The 21,543-nt window shown below is 35.8% G+C and overlaps 1 protein-coding gene across 1 annotated transcript; it reads right to left on the reverse strand.

The window, feature by feature from the left end:
* Window positions 1-1,459: 1,459 nt before the first annotated feature.
* Window positions 1,460-13,676, reverse strand: LOC143445122 (inter-alpha-trypsin inhibitor heavy chain H3-like). Its single transcript, XM_076944002.1, has 29 exons — window positions 12,935-13,676; window positions 12,699-12,831; window positions 12,171-12,301; window positions 11,506-11,641; window positions 10,970-11,064; window positions 10,373-10,572; window positions 10,110-10,228; window positions 9,922-10,026; window positions 9,671-9,761; window positions 8,644-8,767; window positions 8,328-8,510; window positions 7,922-8,142; window positions 7,579-7,729; window positions 7,133-7,280; window positions 6,862-7,001; window positions 6,422-6,595; window positions 6,077-6,214; window positions 5,739-5,886; window positions 5,382-5,592; window positions 5,012-5,141; window positions 4,779-4,905; window positions 3,865-4,090; window positions 3,603-3,688; window positions 3,362-3,489; window positions 2,856-3,129; window positions 2,552-2,695; window positions 2,299-2,466; window positions 1,981-2,168; window positions 1,460-1,754 (listed from the first exon to the last, which is right to left on the reverse strand). Exons 1-29 carry the CDS (start codon window positions 13,459-13,461, stop codon window positions 1,592-1,594), a joined length of 4,809 nt encoding a protein of 1,602 aa, XP_076800117.1. The 5' UTR covers window positions 13,462-13,676; the 3' UTR covers window positions 1,460-1,591.
* Between the last annotated feature and the right edge of the window lie 7,867 nt (window positions 13,677-21,543).

Consider the following 21,543-nt stretch of genomic DNA (forward strand, 5'->3'; position numbering starts at 1 on the left):
TTTTGGCGGTGCGTTGTTATATGGGGTTTGTGGCTAGGATCACGATCTCGTAATTCGAATCGTTTTTCACCATTGTTTTTAAGCATATAAAGCCATCGTAAAGTTTTTTTATTTACTTTCCACAATATGTTTCAAAATCCGGTATTAATGAGTTGTGTGACTTGTATGATCTTTCTAATCGCAGATTGTTCGAGTAAATTGAAAACTTATTATCTATATAAGTTACGTGCTACATCCGGCAATGATGAGCACATAATGTTTATCATAAACGCCTGGATGTAGGGGCGTAGCAAGATAACTTGCCGCCTCTGGATTTCGATAAAAATGCCGTCCTCTTAAGTTCGGTGTAGGACTACTTCTGTAGAACAACATCACTGTAATGACATTGTTTTGAAGGTTCTCCACAGTACGTAAATCTGAATGCAGGTTATTTGAGATGATGAGAGAAATGTAACGTTGGAATCACTACTATACTTTATACTTTGAATGGTTTATTAGCTTTCTGAGGAACATGACATGCCATTAAATAAATAATAGCCTACCACATTTTGTATCTTCAGAGTGAAAGGATCTTACAACTGTGTTTTAGTCACTTCGACCGCAACACGACAAACGAGATCAAGCAGAAAATAATATGATCCACAACTACTTTTACTAGCCATTGAGCAGTTGCCCAATCAATGCCCATGTAGAATTACGTTTAGGGATGGGGGTCAGGGGACTCAAAAGTTTTCAAAAGCTAGTTTTAAAACCTTCGTGTTTGTTCACATCGCCCAACATGCAAAAACCGCAGAAAGTATATTTGTTTTCGACACTCAAAATTGTTTTATATCTAATTGGAATGTAGTGTTTTCTCATATTTATACCTAAAATAGCTACAAATTTATGGTGTAAACTCAAACACTTTTGAAACACCGTGTACATCCATTTTGCTGAGCTCTTTTCAGCAATTTTGAAAGGTCCAATACCCGCCTATTAGCCTGCATATGTGTTCTATAGATTATTGCTGTTAAAACGACAGACAACAAACGACAAACGACAAACGACACAAATAAGGCAGTGGGATAAAAAAAAAAACGTGGAAAGGCCTGTGACCAAAAAAAATCGGTTAATATAACTTAAAAGTACAAAATCAATTATAGTTTTATAAAACAATGATTAAAGGAAAAGTAGGTCTAAATAAAGACAGAAAGTTTGAAAGTACAACAAGAGTAGCGGATACTGTATGATTTTTACGGTATAATGCGTTGCGTTTTAAGTTTTGCCGCCTTTCTCGGAACCTGCCATCCCTGAATAAATCCAGAATATCTAGATGGCTGCTACGCCACTGCTTGGATGTAAAGTACATGCTATTTTTCGTATAGTATAATAGCTCTTGCTTACATAATTAGCCCTTAACAAAACTCCTAACCACTAAGAAAAATTTATAACGACACTTCAAAACTCCATTGCACAAAACTTTCTTTCTTTCGTTTTATTTGGAGTGATTATGCATGAAATCATTTGCGACAACTTTTAGGAAAATTTGTACAGTAATATTTAGATTTATCATTAACATGATTTTAGGGTAATATTGGAAAGTTGGAAATAATTACGACGACTTAGAAACTGGTTGGTCAAATAGTTTGGCGACTAAATACTCATTTTCTGTATGGCCGGTCAGATCACTGGGATGGTCCAAGTACCAACATTGGACGTGGCTCTGCACATAGCTGTCATACATATTCTTGTTCTTCACTTTCACTACATTGTGCCTACAAAACAGAAATCAGTTTAAAGTCAAAGCCCATCAGCATTGCTAAGCATTACATATCATTTTTATCGACGAAGTGTTATTGAATACATTGGTATATTACAACATAGTTCTATCATGAAGTAGGTTAAACGTTTTACTTCAAATATATTGGAGTGCGTTAAGTAAAATGGTTCGATAAAATCATTACCAGCAAGAAGAAATGCTGCAATAAAATCTCATCTTACTTGAAAGTGAGAAGACCTTTGCTGGTGTCCATAAATGACATCTTGAAACGCTTCTTATTTTTCTTTTCATCCAGAGGTAATTGCCCAAGCAAACCGGAGATGTGTCTTGAAAGACCTTCCATTCGTGTTATTGAGAAATCCAAGTGATTTGTAATGTCATTGTTTGCCGAATTTATTCGAGCCAATATCTGTTGAAGCAAGCATCTTGTCTCATAACTGTATTACCACAACAATTAGCTTATCCATTTTAAACCGAGGTTTTCACAAAGATATCACCAAATATTATTCAAATAAACTACATTTTTTAACATTGATTACCTTGAACTGAATTTTTGGATTGACAGTAATCTCAACTGAGCCCATGTTATCTGACAGCGGAGCAATGTCAAATCTTATTCCTCGAACTGAGATCGATCTTTTTTTATTCATGGGCAACCGACGAGGCTTGTTACGACCAGCAGTTATTTTAATTCCTTTGACGTCAATCTAAAAAAAAACGGAACAGCTGAGTTGATAGAAAGTTCCTAAAAATATTGAGTATACTGATTCTCTGTAACTTGCCGTAACTTACATCTACTGTCACATTTTGTTTTCTAAAGACAAGGCCTAGATGTTCAACGTATGTGTTATGCTTGAGACTGACGCTTGGTGGCACTTTCGCTAGTTTGGCGTTGACCGTAATGCCGGTACCGTTGTCGTAAAGAAGATTGTAGTACTACAATAAAAATGAAGTTCAATAATGCTTTGTAGCAAAGACTATATATGCTATATATAGGACTATATAACATATAAAGTTCAACTTTAAGAAAACAAATTATCTTTGGCATTAAGCGGAAATTTCAGGAATTTTGCATTTTTTTTTTCAGAAAACTCACTTGGTTATTACCGCCATGCCAGTTAAAGCAAATCGTCAACTCATCGTCAAGGTCAACGATGACGTGTGGATCGCCAAAGACATGAAAACGCCTTGGAGGTTGAGTAGGTCTTACTCTTCCACCACTGGAACCTCCCGAACTTGCTCTTGCAGTTGTCGGAACGGTAGTAGTTGGAGCAACAGTGCTGGTGGCTTCGATCGTGTCTTCTACTTCTTTCAGATCATCCGGTTTCAACACGATCAGTGCAGTTATACCAGGAGTAACAAACTTGTTGCTGTATGAAACACGAATAATGCTTAATCCAAATCACAGTTATTTTATTTTGGAGAAAGTAGATAATCTGTTACACGACTGAACTTATGCTAACATAACCAGCATATAAACATGATATAGCTTCGGGAGAGTTGAAAGCAAGAATTTTACAACTACACTATTAGTCGTATAGATTCCAGGATATTGAATATTTCTACAAACAACAGAAAAAGATCAAATACTTTTATACTGACGTGAGTGAAAGCTGGAGAGTTTCATTTCGAAGGATTTCTTCTTCCGTGCTATTTGTGGTCGCATCAATTCGTCTCAACAAGTTTTTCAATTCCAAAAAGGTGTTTAGACGTTGGGCAAAATTGAGAATCTGTTTGAAGTTACAATAGTATATAATACAATTATATAATAATACAATAATATGGATTATTAAATATTTCTACTTTAACATATAATGTGAGACTACATGTATTGTACACTTACTTGGAATTCGGCTGCTGTGCATAAGTCGGCCAGATTACGAGGAACGGAAGTTTCAGGAATACTTCTTCTGTCTTTCCTGTCTCGCCCTATGAAAAAGTACCAATTAATGAAAAGTAAAACATTTTTTCCATGAATCATTATCAGTTTGCAAGTGTAATGCGATTTTTCTCATATACATTCTCCAGTCAATTTGCATGATAGTCTATATATAAGGATTATATAGTAATTAAAAAGAAAACAAAGAAAACAATTGATGCCGTACCAGAAAAAGTAAACGCGAGTGATTCAAAAGAAAGATCCCGCCTCCTACGCGGTCTCGTATTTTCTATAACAAATTCAGCTCCAAATCTTCCGGCAATGATAATTTCGGAGTCAGTAAAAGTCGCATCAAAAAAGGTTTCGCTCGATTTCCGGACAGTGTCGACCGGATACTGAACTGTGACGTTTGTCAGTACAGGTCTGGAAATTGCTGAGAAGAAATCCACCATCTGGACATAGAGATTGTAACGTACTGTTAGATATAACATTATCAAGTTTGTCGTTATTTACGCAGTATCGTACAAGGCCTCTTATCGCCGAAATGAGAGGAATCAAATTGCTTAGGAATTGCATTTCGACCAAGAAAAGAAACAATGTATCATAACATAAAATAAGCCACTTATAAAGTTATAAAGAAAAAAAAACTATTTTCAACCATGATGATATGGTATGGTATGCTTTATCCTCGGACTGCACGAAAATCCTTGCACGACACCCGGCGGTGACTTCCATCACGCGAGCCCCAGTTACCGAGCTAGCCTTTGTGGAAGTTCCGATTGGCATACATTTTTCATTTTGTTTTTTGTTTGGATTTTTTTATATAATATAGCCTAAATTTAGAACTGTCCATCAGGTCCACTGAATGGGAGCAAATGTCGTTAATGCCTTACCCAAAGGCATTTCAACGTTATGGCGCCACTGAATATCGAACACAAGCCACATTTGTTTTCGAACCACTAAGCTACCGAGTCGAAAACTGATCTTTCCAACTTGCAACAGCAATAAACATATCCTGCGTAATCTACAGTTTTAGTGTGGTAATAAGTAAAGAATTGATAAACTAACTATGCACTGACTATTAGATACTCATATCAAAAATTTTATTGCTTTTTAGACTGATAGTTTGTGCTTTTTTACCTGTGTGTGCGTATCTATGTCAACGAAAATTTGAGCCGAAGTACCCTTATTTTGGGCAGCAATCTTTCTCAGCATTTTGGCATCAACTAAGGTACCAAACCCGACCGTGTGGATTCCGAATCGGCCCCTAAAATATCAGTTATTTGTTAAATCATTTCTTTCGCCAGTTTTTAATCGCAAACTAAGTAAACGTTGATAGTGATTATAACATTGAGCATTTAGAAAATATTTACTGATTGTCTTCAACGATTCCTGCTTGTATGTCTTTGGCTTCGCTCACTCCTTCGTTTGATCGTCCGTCAGTTAAAAGTATGACGTAATCGGCCGCTGGGTTGGAAGCTTCAAGTCCACCTAAAGCTGAATCTACAAAAACAAACAGTATAAATAAAAAAGGAACTAAAATGCCTTCAAATCTTTTTCAGTGGAAAAGATAACGCAAAAAAAATCTTTGACACAAATTAACAAAAAGTCGTCGGAAGTTACCGATGCATACGTTGCTGTAGCAGCCGAAAACTAGAGATAAAACCATGTTCTGTATCCAAAATCAGTTATAAGCTAGTTACAACCTATTCTATATTTTCTTTTGAAATGTAAATAAAATACCTGCTGAGCTCTCTTCAACAGCCACTGACAACATGTTGATGGCGGCTTGAGCAGCTTGAAGGATGTCAGTTCCTCCGCGAGCCATCACCTCATCAAGGAAGGATTTTGCTTGGCTTACGTAAGTGGGAGTTGCAGGAGCTAAAGTCGTGGAAAGTCCTTCCGGTTCCCATCGCGTCACCGAACTATTGAACACTATGATAGAGAACTGGTCCTGTGAAATAAAAACAATACCAAAAACTAAATTTCATGAAGATGAAAACTCACAAAAATCATATATATTTAAAAAAATTTATTATTTCTTTAACAGAAAATAATAAATTAGTTATTAACGAAACAGATTAATATCAATATACTTACATCTGGACGAAATTGATTGAGAATATTTGACATTGCCAGTCTCAGCTGTTTAAGTTTGTGACCAAACATTGACCCAGATACATCGAGTGCAAAGACAACACGTTTTGGCATCGGGTCAAGCGAAGGCTCAATGAAATGCACAAAATATCTGAAAACGTTGTCATCATAATAAAAAGTGGATTGCAATGCAATTTGACACATATTTCAATAATTAAGAAAGTTTTATCTAAGCAGAATAGGTCTTCTGATTTCGGCTTACGCTGCTAAACTAATTCACAGAAATTGTTAAAAGGCTTAGAAAGTATTAATATAAAACTTTAAAGTGTTGGTTTTCTTACTCTCCAGCAATAAGAAGTTCGCTTGTGGCAGATTCCCTGACTACGTCATACTCAACCACAAACCTCCCACTTAAACCAAGCGGTGAGAAGATGGTTTGCTGGTCACGTGTTGGAGCGTAACTCACTTGAGCTGTGTTTCTAAATTTCACATAACAATTTACTTAGTTTATTTTGGTTGAAAGGGTTATTTGTCATAACTAGCTTGTTAAGAAGTAAATGTACGATTATTTTCGGGCAGCGACACCGAGTTTTTTAACATAGTGGATAATAATTTAAGGCAAACAAACATATCAGAGAAGATGCAAAACAACAGTGTACACAAAAAGTCAATGTTTCTGAACTTACGCTTGTCTGGTGACTGCGACACCTGGGAGTGCGATTGGTTCAGGAATGCTGCTTTGTTCAGTTTCAAAGCCTGGTACATTGACAAACAGAAGATCTTCTCCTTCGCATATTGACACATCGATTCGAAATTCTTGCACAGGCTGAAGCATTTGAACTGACACCCCATACGTGTATCTTAAAGAACATATACTATAATATCAAACTCTTCGCTAATACCAACACATTGATGGAGTCTGTAATTACAGAATTTTTGATTTAACTGTTTTGGATGACATCCAAATTAAATTTAAGTTATCCAACATTAATAACATAGATTTTAATAAAAATATTTTATTAACAGTAACTCTATATGTTTTACTTACTATGTACAGCAAGTTACAATCAGAAATTTAGTATCACCATGAAGAACACCAAAATCTTGCAGCTATAAATACACTTACTTGTCATTCTTTTTTAAGAGCAATTCTTGATACTTCAGCTCAAATGTCACTCGTTTGAAAGGTTCCAAGTTGACAGAGGTTTGAAAAACTGTGGACGATTCATCTCGTGCAGCAACGTGGCCAGCCGAAAGATCAAGATCCTGAAAACAGTTAAAAGTTCTTCAAACCTGAAAATTTTTATCAAATTTTTAGCTATTCTGAAAAACGGAACCAATGAATAGCTTATAGCTATGATAAAACCAATGCTACTGCAAAAGTAGCGGAGCCACACCTTAGCAACGTTAAATATTCGTTGAGCTTCTTCCTTTTCGCGAATTGTTCCATCATAAGTGACGCCATCGATTGTCATAGAAAAGCTGGTGATGAAAGCATCGAGCGGCAGAAGAATGCTAAATTCTGCCTCCCTGCCTACGTCGGCGCTGCACACAAAGTAAATGTTTTGATGCATTTATTTGTTCGTTTGGCGAATATATTTTTATCTCCTATACCTGTATTCCATCTATTTAGCATGATACTATAAATGCATAAGTTTACAAGTTTCTCCGTTTTGTGTCATTAATCATGCACGTTTATCAGTTCCTTTGGACCCAGAAAATTTTTCTCTTTTCTTTTTTATCGTAATGTATATTGTAGTTCAACGTTTATTAGTGATTATGATGATATGGTGATAAGTCAATGATATTCTGAAAGTCATTCTTAGAGGTATTTTTAACTTACTCATTATGTACAATTGTAGTCAATGTAGTTTGGGCAAAACGGGAACTGATCGTGGTGTCGACCATGAAAGATTCCACCTTGGGTCTAAGTCGTTGGCCAACCACTATTCGACATGTTTTGTACAAAAGGAAGCTCGATAAGCTTGTTGTGGCTGTGAAGAGAAAGTTTTATGTTTACTAGAGAAAGGTTTAAACTTAAACGCATTTTTAAAAAACTTACAAAATTTCGCATAAACGCTTGTTTAATTGAAATGACAATTTCTTTTTTATAAGCGCGTCAATGCCGTTTTAGAACAAGCCATACAGAGTATCAGTCAAGTCACAACATCAACAGTCGAACTCACCAGTAACAGTGATGATGCTTGTGGTACCAACCACTATGTCATCTGGAGCGGTAACCTCAAACTTAGACCTTCCCGTGGACCCTCCACCAACTGTTATCTGTCTTGGATTTGGTCCCGCATTGCTCACATATTGTTGTGAGTCTGTAGCGCCAAGTACAAAGCTTCCGCTCTCCGAGCCACGATTTTCTACAGACACAGTGACCTCGGCTGTGTCTCCAGGTCTGGAAAGATAATGTTGCAAAATTTTGGAAAGTTTAGTTTATGTGGCCTTTGAAATTTCTTGAATACTTTTTAGAGGACTTGATGCTTATGATGTTTATAGGAAAACACGCTAATGAACTTTGCTTGTGTATTATACAGTAGCTTTTATCACTTTGTGTTCATGAGATGTAATTAAATGTCTAACCTAAACACAATGTTTTCGATGTCACCGCAATCCATTGCCACATTTACAAACTCAATTGGAGAAACATGGAATCTGCTAAAACTGAATCCGTTTCGATCTGTTCCTCGCACAGCGACTAAGAATGGAGTGGATGGGTTCGTATCTGGATTCACACGAAATGCGTTGGACCCCGAGTCATTGATGCTGCAAGTATAGAATGATGACCTCTTACAGAAGCGAAGAGTGAAACGACTTAATTTCTATATTCGATGGATGAAGCGATAAAAATAAGGAACGGTGCTTTGATGAAATTTCAAGGTATAACGTTTTTGTTTACTTAAATGTCTGTATCACTTGACCAGTAGCTTGTGAGACGAAATCTACAGAAGTGACTGTATCACCAGGTTGTTTACCGAACATGTCGATCAATACGACGGTGTCGTCAGATATAAGTGGTTGTCCTGAATAACATAACACTCCCTGAAATTAATTTGTGTACATAACAAGAAATTCGTCATCCGTATCACCAACACAAGACGTGATTAATATTGACTAAAGTTTTCAGGACAAAGAAAAAAAACAAATTTATTACAAGCAGAATTAGAAAGACATTTATTAAATGTCTCAGTTTTTCCAACGATTAAGGTGTTTGTGCTAAGTAAGCTATAAAACATTTGCTGAAAAATAATAAACAGTTTTTAGTGTTAACGTATAGTTACATTAATTATCGGTTTACAGGTGGTCTAACTTACTAGGTTGAATTTCTAATCATTTTTGAATAACATCTATGTGAAATCCAAAGCGACAATTACATACATTATCAAACAAAGAAAAATTATGCTGAATGTTTATAAAGTGTTTATTTACTGCAAAGTATAGTTTATATGATATTTCTTTAGAATTGAGCAAAAATTCTGTAAGTTTTATACACTGTTGGTATTATACGTTAGAAGTTACCTAACTATTAATTAATAAATATATATCTTATACCGAAACAACTCTTTTGCTTTAATCAAACTTTTTACTCTCCAGTAGAAATATTTAACTTGCGTGAAATTGGTTATCGGTTCAATATGGTTAATTTTTCAATATCGGTAACTATCCTTGTTTAAGAATAATTAATTAGATGAATAAGTAGGCTATATCTAACATGCTATATTAACTTGCAGACGCGTAATTGATTAAGAAATTACATGACATATAATGTTTTATGTTTTGAGTTGGCAACTTTTAATAAGTAACTAGGGAGCCGACAACAAGCTTCACGCTGTATGGTAATATTTATCACGTCCACTTCACATTAACAGTATATGTTCAGTGTGGTAAATGTAGCAGATTTTTGTCCAGAGAAAGAAAATTCTTACCATCAAATTTCGTAACTTCGACTTGTCCAAGAGCATCTACTCTTTGGCTTGCTAGAGTTTGAACAAAACCGAAAGTGCTTCGTGCAATTACCTTTCGTGAAACACAATAAAGGATTATAACAAGCAATCAGGGTTGGAAAGTGCTTGAGGCGCACGACACGTTAGCATTTCGACCTAACGAAACAGCTTTAAGCCATTTTCTTGGATTTTAGCCGGATGTTTCTACCTGAGATTAAATTATTGAAAAGTACCTTTGCAGTGCAACTGCCGCGTACGTTAACCGAAAGAGTCCATTGCCCGTGATTATTCTGAACCACTAGTCGACCTTCGAATAAATCGCCAATCTTGCTATCATCCTGAGGAAAGATAGATGATTTTATTACCATAAAGTAGCGTAAACATCAAGTAGCAAATATTTATATGAAAGTATCCAACTTACCATTATGGTCAAAGTCGTTTCTTCACGCATCACCGCCACATTATCGCAACCTCCAGTAAGGTGTAGAAAAATTTCTGTGGATGAGGAATCGACATCGAATGTGAATCTTTGCTGACCACCTGAAATACATTGCACAAATTAAAAGCAACATATTGATGGCAAAATATTGTGAGATGTATTGTTATCAAATTACAAGTTGAAAATGTTTTTAAAAAGTTGAAAATTTCGTTGAACAAAGTTATGGAATCTTTAAGTTTTCTTACTTGTGAGCTTTTTGTAAGCAATATCCACCACACCCTGCTTGACACTGCTGTCTATGACCTGAGTCGCCTTGAAAATGGTTCGTTTTGAAACGATCAATACGTTGCCGCCTGTGCTGTTTGCAATGTACTCATAAAGGTCGTATCCGAGGCGGAAAGAAGGAGTGTTGCATCTTCTTTGCTCCACAAGGGGATCAGGATCCCTATACCAAGGGCGATAAACAACATTATTTGCAATTCTTATTAAATTTTCAAAACAGCCATTAAGAAGTTACCGCGCATATTAATTAATCAAATATAACTAGTTATGCATCGTTTGACTAATCGTTATATGAGTGATTATTTTACATAACATAACGATTAATTAAGATGGAATTAGTTTATATTTTACTATTTTTGTTAAGTCTATGTGAATTAGATTAATCTAAAAAATCTTGCAAGGTGTATAGGCCTATGAATTCCATGTGACATCAATTTTATAGCTATTTTATATACTTTTACATACATCTTATGTATATATACATACTGTAGGTCTTTACATCTAAAGTTATTACAGTATTTTTGACGGAAGCAAAAACTCAATGTTTGCAGAAATCATACCTGACGTAATTTATGCACTGGGTTTGTACAACGCTGTTGGTTAGTAAAAACACAATCCGGATGTTTTTCTGAACAGCTGCAGCGACAATTTGGTCCTAAACAAGAAAGCGAACTTGTCACAGAGCTAGAAGGTAGAAAATATATACTTTTGACTTGATTGGTATAGCGTTCACGGTAGGTTGAACACGAGGTAACTTTAGGTCAAGTCTTACAGCTTTATTGTGCAAGACAGTTGTGTACGTGACTAATGTCGATCTGTTCGTTCACCAAAAAGTCCTTGAAAACCGTCGAAAGATGAGTCAAGCAGTATAAATAATTAATCAAGTTGTCATTTAAAGTACAAGCATCTTGTTTACAAAGCGTAAATAACTAATCTCGTGGTAGGAATGTGTCAGCAGTAAACTGATTAATGACAAATATATGTAAACATCTACTAAGCAATTTAAAAAGTGAATCATGAGATGATTTTAGCCTCAAAGGAAAAGAAACAAACACTTAATAAATTTTTATCACAGTAGAAATTTCCACGCCGTTACCTGCAGTTCGACGTCCTTGGCATCTACGTCAGTGATGACGAAAACAGTTGACCCTTCCCTACTGTTTTCAATAGCTAGCCAGATTCCTCTCATGGCAAGTTCTGGGATGTCGGGTCCACCGCCATGAGCATGTAATCTGCAAGATTAAAGCTTCATGAAAAACTTGTTTTACGTGTTTTAGGTCTTGTTTGCTACTAGGTGCTGGTTAATGACTTGTTTACAATCAATCACTTGCTTGTTGCTGTTGCTGTGGGCAATCGTGCGCATCATACGTCGTAAAATAAAAGGTTTCATGAATTGGTATAATAGCTTTAATTTTACGACTAACGGTCCCAGAGAAAAATAGTTATCTGATTTATACAAGACAGTTTTCAAATCCTGCTTATGTTTTCAAAAATTACATTGTTGATCAATGAAAATAAAATTCAAAGTTTTTAAACTTGTTTTTGTCATTAACGTGTTAACAAAAAGAAAGTTCGTATTAACAAAATATTTGTTTGCATACCGAAACTTGTACGATTTCAAATTTTCTACGCTTTTGGGTCGAACACACATACAACAACGTTAAGAAAGCGTACCTATATGCTGCTCGACCGTACATACAATAACGTCTAAAACAAACGCATTATGCGTATGATTAAGGAGAATAACACCGGCATCCGTACCTGTCAATTGCAGCTTTAAAAATGTCTGGATCTTGAGTGACAGTTATTGGCCCCCACGTCGGATGGTTGAACGGCACCAGAACAAAGTCAGAAGGTTTGTCTAAAGATCCTTGTCTTTCATCGATAATTTGCTGTTAATGTTTCCATTAAGTTTATACAAAGAACCAATGCTATAGCTCCGCTGTGTTGGAATATCTTTCAGCAAATATCCATACTCATACGCAGCAGTAACTTGCAGAAAAACATTTCCGCAATCACTAATTATCATAAGTAATTTTAGAAGCTGGCAAAGTCGATTCAAGATTGCATGAGCACTTTGCAAATGCAACGCTTTTCAATTGACCAATTTCACACGCGACCCTGTATATCGAGCGTCGAAGAATTGCCTTAAAGCAAGACCGGATAAAATCGATTAGCGCAGGATTTCATATGCTCTAGCACGTTTGTTTTGTATTTATGGTATAAGCCAGTCTCAATCGAAATCTTTCCAGTGAAAATGTATCAAAATTGAGAAAACTATTTATTTACCTTAGCTCTGATTTTTGCTGCGTCAATTTCGCCGGACATACTTCCGGTATCATCGATGGCAAAAGCCAAAGTTGTGCCCGAACCCAAATCCATGAATGCCCCGAATTTAAATTCTCCGAGTTCATTTCGAATTCTAAAAAATCAAATTTTTTATGCAAAGTATGTATTTTCAAAGCATTTTTCAATGCATAATTTTTGAAAAATTATAGAAAGCAAAAAGAAGATGTTAAAGTTACCTTTCCAGTTCTGCGGTTATCACATCTTCAGCTTCATCGATAAACTGGGGTTCAATGCATCTTGAGTTTAACCAGGCAGCAGAGTTTACAGCATAGTCTGTGATTCCGAGGTAGAGCAAAACACCAAATTTTTCTCGGGCCAGTTCGTAACTCGATGCTTGGGCGTAAGTGTAAATGTTATCACGTAAAATGATTCGGTCAGCATCCTCGGGGGCGGGTCCGTATGGTCCAGGATCAGAATAATACATCTTCAAGATGGCTTCTTTGAAATGTTCTGGAGTAGCGCTGTCACCGTAGAACTCCCGAAAGAGTTGAAGAGGAGTGAGAGGAAATATTTGATTAGGATCAATTATTGTTCCTTCGTTTCTTGGATTGTCGGCAAAATATGTTGCTGAATATTGCACAAGAACTCTTCTGAGGAGACTACGATATCCCTCGCATGAATCATCTCCCGACTCCGGTGGTACTTGCATCCCTAAAGCTCCAGATAAGGTAGCAAGTGCCAACAACTTAATGAAATTCCGCATGGTTGATGAGACAACGCCTGATCACTTTGTAGATGTTACGCTTTAAGTGAAAACTCACGGAGATTCTTTTCGAATCAATAGCGTTCAAAGTTCAAATATCTGCACGCAAATTGTAGCTGCTTATTCTTCAGAAAAATCCAAGCTACGAATTTGACTTTGCAGATATTTCCAACAAAGTACTTCTGTTATTGGTTTCTCACCAACAACAAATGATACAAGTTGCTTAGGCGCTGTCCTTTTTATTGAAGATGGACCAAAGGTGCAATGACGTCAGTCGGAGAACCAGCCAATCGCAGTTAGCCTTTATGTACTAGCCAGAATGTAAACTAAATTTGCCAATTGTGCCTTGAGCTGTTTCGGATGTGATTCTCAAAAACGTGATGCCACAAAAATATTTTTAGTAGTCGTTAAGATGGCACCTAATTGCTTTCGCGCAGATCATGGCGACTACTGTTATTCATGGAAACGCATTTTCAGCACGGATTTAGCCACCACTCAGTATACACAACACAATCAAATGAAGAAAATATAAAAAATCATTTCCTTTAAGCGAAATGTTAAAGTAGCAAGACAAAATACAGGTATAGTTGTAAGAAATCATTACCTGAGCCGATTACAGAATTGTCAACACGATAATAAATTTCGTTTTCATTCAGTTTTTGCTGAAAATAAACACCCTCAATTTTCGTTCCAATCGAGAAAGAAAAGTTACTTAAGAAACGTGATTATCACACTTTGTATTGAAATTGATAAAAGTTTGTTTCTTGCATTTACCTAAACTGTATTTTGACAGGTATGAACTAATCTTTTACTAAGAACTTTTTTAGGTAGAATATATACCACAATAAGCTATATATATATAAGTTTTTTTTATAGGTATGTTTTGTGGTTGCTTTTGCATCGATAACCAATTAAATCACCAACAATTATTTTACTGTAAACTTCAATGGCATATTGAAAGATTGTCATCTGCAGTATTTGAAAGTGAAAATGTGATTTTGCTTACCACGTGCTTTTAAGTTCTCTGGTAATAACAAAATCATTTTTTAATTTTTTGAAACTATTGAGATTGATGAATGACCTTGTCGAATATATTATTTTCAAACGGTAAAAATACCCTGACCGGTTACATTTCACTGAAGGTTTTCCAAGTGAAAATCATAAATGAAATTATTATAATGGCCAGACATTCACACTTGTTATTATACGATTTCAAAACCATAATGTGATATCAAATACGAAACTAACAATTACAAGATTAAGTTTAGGCACGTACTTGAGCCATATGCCCATATTGATTTATCTCTAGCCTGACAATAATCTTTGAGGAGTTGACGCTGTTTAAAAATTATTGCCTGTATAAAATTTAAAGTTACCCTTCATGTTTTGTTCACGCGCTACCTACACACTAAGCAAACGTTGTTGTCGCATGTTGTAGTTCATGTGGTGTAGAAGCATCTGCTGGTTTTTTGGCTGAGATTGCAAAAAACTCTTTGGTATACGCACTATGGAGGCTATAACGATTTGTTTGCAGTGCATACAATTGGAAAAGCAACAACATAAATAAGATAAAAACTTCAACTCATTTTTGCGGATCATTTTTTTGCCGGAAGGCAAGCTTACATTAAATGAGCATTTGTACGACAAATTTACCGTTAATAGCATGTATACTCGTACTGCAATAACTAAAATCAAATGCCAGCTTTCATTGTAGTTTTATCCACACTTGCATGCACAGCATCCACTTTTGTTCGGTTCTTGGTTCAAAATTACTACGTGTAAAACCTGTAAAAAGTCCCAAAATGTGAAAATTTTCTTAAGAAAGTTATGCAGCTTGTTGTTTAGTCTAAAATGAAATTTTGTATAAATTGGGCGATAATTTAAATATACAGTACAATAGCAATAAGCTTTTATGCAAGTTATGATAGCATAAGAGTTTACAGGTGTTTTCAAACAAACTGACCACATATTTAAGCTTATTTTCCTTAATTTAGGTTGTATGCCAATTGCCTATAACGGACATGACGCCTCTGAACCGGCACTGAGAGAAATTTTGCTTAAGCTTTGAAAACAGCAGAGAAAGTTCAACCTTATTTGTAGTCACTGATATCAAAGGATGTCAAACTGCAGGTAAATGTGCAACTTATCAACCAAAAAATAAGTGTTCTAAACTTTAATTATAGCCGGCAACTTAAATGCGGTTTATGAGAGAGTTCTCAAAGCAACAAATTTCATGTATTCAAGTAGATGAAGTTTTGTCCTGTGGTTAGACCACGTGTATATGTCGTCTCTCAAAGCGACCTCATCTCACCTTTGTCAAACAAACATGTTTACTATAAGTTTTTGCTGTATTCCTTTTAGTACAATTCGGAATCAACTATTTTAAAACATTAAAAATATAGTTCATTTGAACCTCCAAGGATCAATTGATGGCTTCAGTTATCCAAAACAACATCAAATCAGTTTTAACTCACCAGTCGTATTAGGACGACAATGAGAGTTGACAGCGGGTTATATATATAGCTGGATTCTACAATCTGGTCTATATTCTATGCAGGGATGAAAGCCAAAAAAGTTAGTTAAAAATCATAATCACTTGCACGTGAATGCGTTGTACAAAGCAATTACCGTGATAAAGATAACGCGCGATAGCTCACACTTGCGTACTAAGTGCCAAATTTGTGTCCGGCACACTATTATTTGTTAACTGGAATATTCACATGCGCACATGCTGCAGAAATGTAGTTTACAAGTTCTTTGTCTGTTCTATATAGTGGCAAGTTTATAAGAAAACCTAAATAAAGTATAAGAATTATATTCGATCACCAATCAAAATCGCGTAGAAAATTGTAAACAGTGTCAGCAGTCGGTCGGAATATCTATAATATCTTGCTGACTGTATATGTCATTATGATAATATACAGTATATTATTTTAGTTACCAGAACGTTGTTCTATTGTACATGCAAGAAGCAACACGACTCCCTCATTCCGATTTGGATTTCAACTATTCCATTACATTGTGGGTAACACAAGGTCAGGCAATTATTCTCCATGCCTTTGACATTACATCAGTGCCGGAAAGGTGATATACAATAAGTTGATTTCACACCGAAACCTTCGTCCAAAATTCATGAAAACGGTTTGAGGTTATTTCGCTTTAAAATACTAAGGTATCATATATGCCTTGCTTAAGGCGGTTTCGTAACCTTTCTGAGTTAAAACCTTGGCAAAGTTTCGCTATTTAATTTGTTGTTGTGGCGTCTGTAATTTTGTTCTGACCATGTATAGGCCTAGTTTGTTTTTTGCTTTGTTGTCATTTCTGCGTCACAATGATTTCTGTAACGCATTGCCACTGTGTGGATGACTATATATGGAATATACCGTGTCTTCTTCCTATTGGCTACCTAAAATACGTCACTTGTGTTCCGCTTATTTATCACGTAATGGCCGCGTTTGATACGCAAACTTAAAGTGGAGGTCTTTTTTGGAAATATGTTGCACAGGTGCACATTATGCCGAAAATTTTGTTCGAATTTTTATGTTAGTCAATCAGTATAAGTCCGACGGTGACTTTTGTCGTCATTTGATTACCGAGGTTTTATCAGGTGAAATGTGGCCGTGAGTTAAGTTAAGTTACGTGGTAAGAAGAAGCTCGAAGAGAGAACAAGCGTGCATCCTGCTGTAACAATGCAATTCGTTATTTTGTTTCACGTGACACTGTCGCCTGAAGCACTTTCGGTTTGCTCAAAACTATAGAATGGAAAACAACAGATGTTGCAGAACAAATCGAAGTTGCGAAACTTGATGGTACGAAACTTCTTTTCGGTCGTCCGAAATCTTCTGCGATTGTCCTGTTGAACATAATTACAGGGAATACGGTACAAAATTCTGACTAGGTTTCCAATAGTTGCTGATGCCGTTTGCAGGCGAAACATATGTATCTAGATCCAAAATAAATTAGTTGGCAGATTCGTGAAATATACCTCTGCTATGGAATAATTAGGTTTTCAATATTATTATTTTGATTGTAGAGTACATATTTCTAATATATAACGCAATTATTTGTGTGACTTTTAAATACATAAGCTTAATGATAATAAATACATTAACTACAAATTTGTTGGACCATGCGTTTCTGATAGCATACTGTATAAACTATTTTTCATAAAAAAAAGCTTTACGAACACGAAACGTATAGCATATAATTGATTAAAAATGCGTTTTCCAAAAATCTGATGACAAATGAGCTTTAGGTCCCAAAACATATTTTACGCGCCCATTTTGGGGGGTGGGAGTTTGCGAACGAGCATTTTTAGATCTATCTATCAAAACACTTTATCCCACTTTATACAATCCAAAATACGCCAGTGAAAAAGGCGATAGAATGAAAGAGAAAGTTTCGACACCAAAGCTGGGCCCGTGGGCACTCAACGTTGTAAATCGAATATGGTATCAAAAGGTTTGCGAATATGGTACCAAAACGAACAAGGTAATAGTAAATAGATGGATAGACGATCGCTCATATTGTATTGCAGTTATACTTTGATAAACCTATTCAAAACAGATTGATATACAATTACAAATAACCTATAAAAATTGATAAACAAATACCAAACCAACTATTTTAAAAACAATCAAGCACACCCGAGTGTTGGAAACTTAGTATTCGAATACTTTCGAGGGCTACAAAAATGGTACTCAAGTAGTACTCGAGTCAAGTACTTCACTCGAGTAAAGCAACTTTGCAAGAAACCGAGTGTTTCTTTCAGTTGCAAGTTTTGTGGAGAAACTATAGATATATATATATATGATATCTATTCAAAATACAAAAAAACTTCGAAAATTTACTGTTTTCCAAATTAAAAAAGCTAACATAAAAGAAATCTGCATTGTAAATGATAAGCAAATAGCTAAGTGTCTTCTAAAAGTATCACGTGACTTAAATTTAAATTCAAGCGCTTTTAGTATGCACAACGTTAGTTATATTGCAATTTTCTCTTGTATTGCGACATATTTGAGAACTTTATTACGTCATAATTAAACGTTTTTGATGCGTGACGACATTCACTTTGCTTGCAATCAGTGTTGGAGCAGCTGGTCTATTATAGCGTTAATGATGCTGCATGTACTGTTCAGTTTTGTGTTGTATGCAGACGCTAACAAGAATGTTGCCAAAGTTGCCATACATGGCTATTATAGGCCATATGAATGTGAATATATTATATGAATATACAGTACAGAGATAAAGGCTACTGGCGTTGCTGATATAGGATAGATATGGGTGTATACTGTATAGCGGGTGTAGCCTACAACGTTTAGACTGCTACTGCTACAGTATATGCTTTAGTGCTGGGAATTTAGTTGATTTTCTTAAGCCATTAGCCTCCAATTAGTCATAGAGCGTACTGTCGTTTTTCATTGTTAATTGCAGGTGAAACCACTATTTTGTCTTGAGACGTGGATGAAAAAATGTTGTGTTAGTGATGTATGAGCAGTTGAATATTGTTTTAAAAAGTTAGAAAGAAAAATGTAATTTTACCTCACTAAAGTAAAACTTTTCTGTGAATTTAAAACAATGTTTTTGAGATCGGCCAGTGTTTAAACTGTGGTATATTTACACGTAGAAACGTAAGCATAGATCTACATACTCAGCTCTCAATACCAGCTTCCAACTAGAAGTTTAAGAAAAGCTGACATTTTTTTGGATCTCGTAGGTTACATGGTCTATCTCATACGTGTCAAACTCCCGGCCCGCGGGCCACATCCGGCCCGCTTTACATGAAAACTTGGCCCGCAATGCTATTTTATACATAGAACTATTTCTGGCCCGCGAGATCATTGTATAGTAAAACTTACTTTTTTCAAGCAAGAAACAAGATTATAACAAATCGTAAAATACAGCAGCACAGCAGTTGCCCCACAATACGACAGAATAAATCGATTTATTCTAACGCTTGTAATCTGGGCTGCTTTTTTCTTTATTGTTTGTTAATTCTTTAATGCTTTTGCAAAGAGAAAAATGAAACATACCGATGTAAGAGAAGAATAATTAATCAAAAATAGCCAAGTCAAAAATCGTCAAAAACATCAAAAATTTGGTGTTGTTTCGCTGCCTGTTCCAACTCATGTTTCTTGTCACGAAATGTTTAATCAACTTTTATCCTTGACCGGCCCGCGGCGTTAAATAAGTTTTGAGTTTTGGCCCCTGGTGCGATTGAGTTTGACACCCCTGGTCTATCTCAAAGCCACTTGAGTTGGGTGAACTAAGAGATAAAAAACTAAATTTTACTTTTAATTATTTTTTCTTTAAATACTAAGGAAAAATTGAGTCTGCTAATATATTATCCCGACCAAGTAGCCTACACAATCTATACAACAAAAATACTCAAACTTTCTTTAGTAATTTAGTAAAAAATGAAAACAAGCTCTTTTGTACCATCGGTCCTACGTTTCCCCAAACGTTTTGAGGTGCCAAAATTAAGATCGAAAATAGCCTAGTTTAACTAAGCAAAATTATTACCTTTTCAAAAGACTCGAAACGATAGTCCGCAGGTGCGCGACATTACTATTTTAACTATGTGTGGCCGACATTGCACACAAGCTTTCAATCGTTAATTACTTGAAAACTGTACGTCGTAAACTGATTGGATTTTACAGGTTAGTAGAGAAAAAATCTGGCTTCCTGTATACATCCTAATTGTAAAACTAAAGAAAGTGCATTTAGTGTTAGTTAAGTATTTCTACAAGTGATATGTTTCTAGAAGTTTTTCTTGTTACGCCGCGCCCCCGCTGTGCGGAAAACCAACTGACCGCGAGGAGAGAACACAAGAGAACAAACAGTTAGTCGTGTTAGTTGTGCGTGGATGAGTAAACGAAAATGATACGCTTCAATGCGGAGAGAGAACAAAGTCATGAAAATATGACAATATTTCAAAAATTACAAAATCAAACTTTATAAAACAAATATGGAAAGATAACTGAACCTTCTCTAGAAAAAGTCACCCAATTTCAAGATTCTACAGCAAACAATGCAACTGTACGCCACGTTTTGCTGTGACTGTGTGCAGGGTCGGCCACACAAAGTGTAGATAGGGTTAATACTAGGGATGTGCCGCGAGGAAGATTATTCGGGTTCGTGCGAACCCAAATATCATGAAGGTCGACACGAACGAATCCCGAATCTATTCGTATTAGAACCAAACAATAAAATTTCATCCAAAAGTTGTCAAGTCTTGCTTGTAACATGATTTAATCGATAAACAAATCGCTTTCTTTCGAAAAAAAGTGTTTAAAAACGATTGAAAAAGCAAAATCGTTAGGAAAACGAACTTCATTGTAAGTACTGCATACTCTAGTTTAGCTTTGTCGTGAAACTAGATCATAATTTTTAACAAAAGTCAGTAAATTTATAAGTAATATTGTATTCGGTTTCGCCATTGTTGGTATTCCTGTTCGCCCGAATCTTCCATAAACGCGATATTCGGCGAATCTATTCGGGTTTGGGTTCGTATCGGCCCATCCCTAGTTAATACGATACCCACCCCTGAACTATAGGACTTAAAGTAACTTTGCTTACCACTGGAAACAGCAAAAAAGGTTCTATTCAGTTGTACTTTGTAGGGAAACCGCCGGTCCCCACTTTTCGACGGGGGATCGCGATCTGTTGCCTCATTTTGTTTCTTTTCCTGCGTTGTTGTTATTCAGGCAAAATTAAAAAACAAAATTTGCATATATGTGCAGCACAATGCACAAAGTATCTCGGTAATTTTAGCTCAAGTAATGACAAAGCATTGCAATTTTTTAAAAGGGCTTTCCCACTAGTCTGATAATAAACACTTCAATACAAAACGAAGTAAAGAATTGTTCGAAAGCGAAATCCCACTTTTATTTTAGAAGTAAACCACTGGCACTGGTGTTTGTAATCACAGTGGCACAGATGCCAGAGAAGAGACAGGAGAACGCATTCCAATGGCGCCACCTAATGACACATTCAGTAGTTGATTTTTGTTGTGCTACTTATCAGTTCAAATTTTTAAAGATATACATATTTTTTATAGTTTATGGTAAAAGAGAAACATTT

Source organism: Clavelina lepadiformis, chromosome 2 (assembly GCF_947623445.1).
Source record: "Clavelina lepadiformis chromosome 2, kaClaLepa1.1, whole genome shotgun sequence".
Lineage (NCBI taxonomy): Eukaryota > Metazoa > Chordata > Ascidiacea > Aplousobranchia > Clavelinidae > Clavelina > Clavelina lepadiformis.

Bases quoted from the DNA above. Each gene is read 5' to 3' on its own strand.
- LOC143445122 (XM_076944002.1), bottom strand. From the start codon at position 13,461: ATGCGGAATTTCATTAAGTTGTTGGCACTTGCTACCTTATCTGGAGCT. The intron at 11,642-12,170 runs GTACGGATGCCG...TTAATCTTGCAG, and splicing joins TTTAAAGCTGCAATTGACAG to ATTACATGCTCATGGCGGTG. The intron at 2,169-2,298 runs GTAATCAATGTT...TTGCTTCAACAG, and splicing joins ATCCAAAAATTCAGTTCAAG to ATATTGGCTCGAATAAATTC.